The 2,726-nt window shown below is 56.3% G+C and overlaps 1 protein-coding gene across 1 annotated transcript in view; it reads left to right on the forward strand.

Moving 5' to 3' along the window:
- Positions 1 to 2,325, forward strand: part of REN (renin) — a gene marked incomplete at its 5' end in the record, with an annotated part of 3,740 nt that extends 1,415 nt beyond the window's left edge. Inside the window, 5 exons of the mRNA XM_010175227.2 lie at positions 121 to 129; positions 695 to 817; positions 1,372 to 1,516; positions 1,621 to 1,719; positions 2,164 to 2,325. Coding sequence (XP_010173529.2) covers positions 121 to 129; positions 695 to 817; positions 1,372 to 1,516; positions 1,621 to 1,719; positions 2,164 to 2,325 — 538 coding nt within the window. The remainder of the gene's footprint in view (positions 1 to 120; positions 130 to 694; positions 818 to 1,371; positions 1,517 to 1,620; positions 1,720 to 2,163) is intronic.
- Between the last annotated feature and the right edge of the window lie 401 nt (positions 2,326 to 2,726).

The following is a 2,726-nucleotide window of genomic DNA, read 5'->3' on the forward strand; positions in this document are numbered from 1 at the left end:
GCCTAACGATGCTGGCTGCCACTGCAGCCTTGTCTGGGTGCTGCTTGGGTCCCCTCAGCACCCTGGGGACACAGCCACCCTCAGACCACAGGCTTATGGAGCATCTCTCTCTCTTTGCAGAGCTTCAAAGTAAGAAGATGAAAAGCACGAGCACTCTTGAGACAGCAACCACTAACAGTCACCCGTGCACCCCAGGGCCGGGCAGCAGATCCCGCTGGCACTGCCAGCCCCAGGCGAGCCCTCTCCCAGCCACCTCACTGGTCTGGAGGAGCTCACACACCACAGCATGGAAAAATTACAGGAAAAATTTCTTCACTGAAAGGGTTCTGAAGCACTGGAACAGGCTGCCCAGGGCAGTGATTGAGTCCCCCTCCCTGGAGGGGTTTAAAAGATGGGTAGATGGGGTGCTCAGAGAGATGGTTTAGTGGTGGACAGGTACGGTTGGAATCGATGATCTCAAAGGTCTTTTCCAACCAAATGATTCTATGATCAGCCCCGCAACGACCTGCTTGGAGCATGTGGCACCCCTCTCCTGTGGGCTCTCACACCCTGTGCACTAACTCAGGGTTTCTTCTGCTCCATCTTGCTCTCTGCCGCTGCTAACAGGGTCAGCAGAACATCACGGCCACGGCTGGTCCCTTCTCCCCAGTTTTTCAACAGAGGGGGCATCACTCTGCTGTGTTTTGCACCCTAGGAATGCTCCTCTGAAACCTGGTGGGGAAATAATCCTTGGAGGCAGCGACCCAGCCTACTACACCGGGGACTTCCACTACCTGAACGTCAGCAAGAGCGGCTACTGGCAGATCAGCATGAAGGGGTGAGGCCAGGGAATGTGTCTGCACAACACCAGCCACATCTGCAAACCTCCCTGGGCGTGTGAGGGTGGGCCTGGGAGAAGCTTGCTGGGTGCTGGGGGAGGTGGTCCATGTTGGCATGTGTTGCTGGTGGATGTTCTCCTCTCTGGAGGGGATTGAGGTGGGTTCCTCCAGCGTAGAGCCCGGTGGATGATGCTCTGCAAGGATGATGCTCCGCAAGGAGCGGGGCTGGGGAATGTAGAGGGGGTGGCACTGTGGGTTGATTCAACTTGGAAGCTGCAGTGGAAGAATTTAACCCCCTTTAATCCTTTAGCAGGAGGAGTGTGAGGCACTGAAACAATTCTGCTTTGTTTAATTAAAAAAAACCCCAAAACCTGCACATGATGCAGCTCAGCTTGCACGTTGGAGAAGCTTGAAGGGAGGGTTCCCAGTGCGCGTGGAGAGTCTGTGCTCCAGAAGCACTGGGAGCAGCACATGCTGTTCCCTGGACAAAGAAGTGCCATGAGCTGTGGTCACCATGGGAGACTCAGGGTCACCCTCTCCCTTCCCGCTCCAGGGTGTCGGTAGGAGCTGAAATCCTCTTCTGCAAGGAAGGTTGTTCAGTGGCTGTTGACACAGGAGCATCCTACATCACCGGCCCAGCTGGCCCCATCTCCGTGCTGATCAAAGCCATCGGGGCAGCAGAAATGGCTGAAGGAGAGGTGAGCAAATCCCCCCTCTGTCCCTCTCCATGTCTCCACTGCCCTGTACCCCAGCCCATCTCTCCCCCAGCAAACAGGCTCAGCGCTGTCTCCTCCTCCCACAGTACGTTGTGGACTGTGACCGAGTCCCTCAGCTGCCCAACATCTCTTTTCACCTGGGTGGGAAGTCCTACACGCTCAGCGGCTCAGCCTACATTCTCCGGGTAAGCTGCATCCCTCTGAGTGGGGTGGGAGGGTGGCTCTCCCCAGGCTGGGTGTGTTTGCTGGGGAGAGGGATGCATTTCAGGGTGCAGCTCTCCTGCAGCACCCTGTGCCCTCCTGGTTCCCCTAAAGCAGCTGAGATGAGCCCCAGAATGATGCTGCTTCTTTTTCCCCAAACCTTCCTGTTAGGCAGAGGTCTCCAGATGAGACAGATAAACTTGTCACTGCTTCCTTGGGTGTTTTTGGGGGGAGATTTGGGGTGAGCAGCAAAGAATGGAGATAGGCAGGGATCGTCCTTCCTGGAGGAAGGAACATCAAGGCCAATCAAAGGGGATTGAGCTGGGGATCCCCCCTTGAGCTGGGAATCACAGCCCTTCCTCGGGCACGCTGCTGTAGAGCTCCCTCCTGGCACCTCCATCACCACATGGGTCTCCTCCTCTTTGCAGCAATCTCAGTACGGAGAGGACATCTGTGTGGTGGCTTTCTCGGGGCTGGACATCCCACCTCCAGCTGGTCCCCTCTGGATCCTGGGTGCCAGCTTCATCGGGCACTACTACACCAAATTCGACCGGCGCAACAACCGCATCGGCTTTGCCACGGCTCGCTGATGGCCGGGGAGCTGGGGAAAGGGATGGGGGAACCAGTGGAGGAGAAACTATTTGAAGTGCAAACGAGAAGAGAATTTCCTTACAGCTCAGCCACCTCCTCTCTGTACTGAAGCAACTGCAGAACCTCTCCTTCTCCCACTCCAAAACCCCCGCTCTGCTTCCCGAGAGTCTCTGCTGCTGAGGAGAACGGAGCCTTAAGCACATCTTCTAGCGAGCGTGTTCAGTCTGGAGATCAAAGTGGGGACCCTGTGTCTGGAGTTGCACCCCTGAGGATTTTTAGGGTGCTGTGCAATAGTACAGCAGCACACAGTGGCTGGCTGCTGGCGTGGAGGTGCTCACAGGTTGCAGACAGACCGAGGAGGTGTGATCTGTTCCAGTTTGTGTTATTCTTTGAACGGGAG

Source organism: Antrostomus carolinensis, unplaced genomic scaffold (genome assembly GCF_000700745.2).
Source record: "Antrostomus carolinensis isolate BGI_N321 unplaced genomic scaffold, ASM70074v2 scaffold30770, whole genome shotgun sequence".
Lineage (NCBI taxonomy): Eukaryota > Metazoa > Chordata > Aves > Caprimulgiformes > Caprimulgidae > Antrostomus > Antrostomus carolinensis.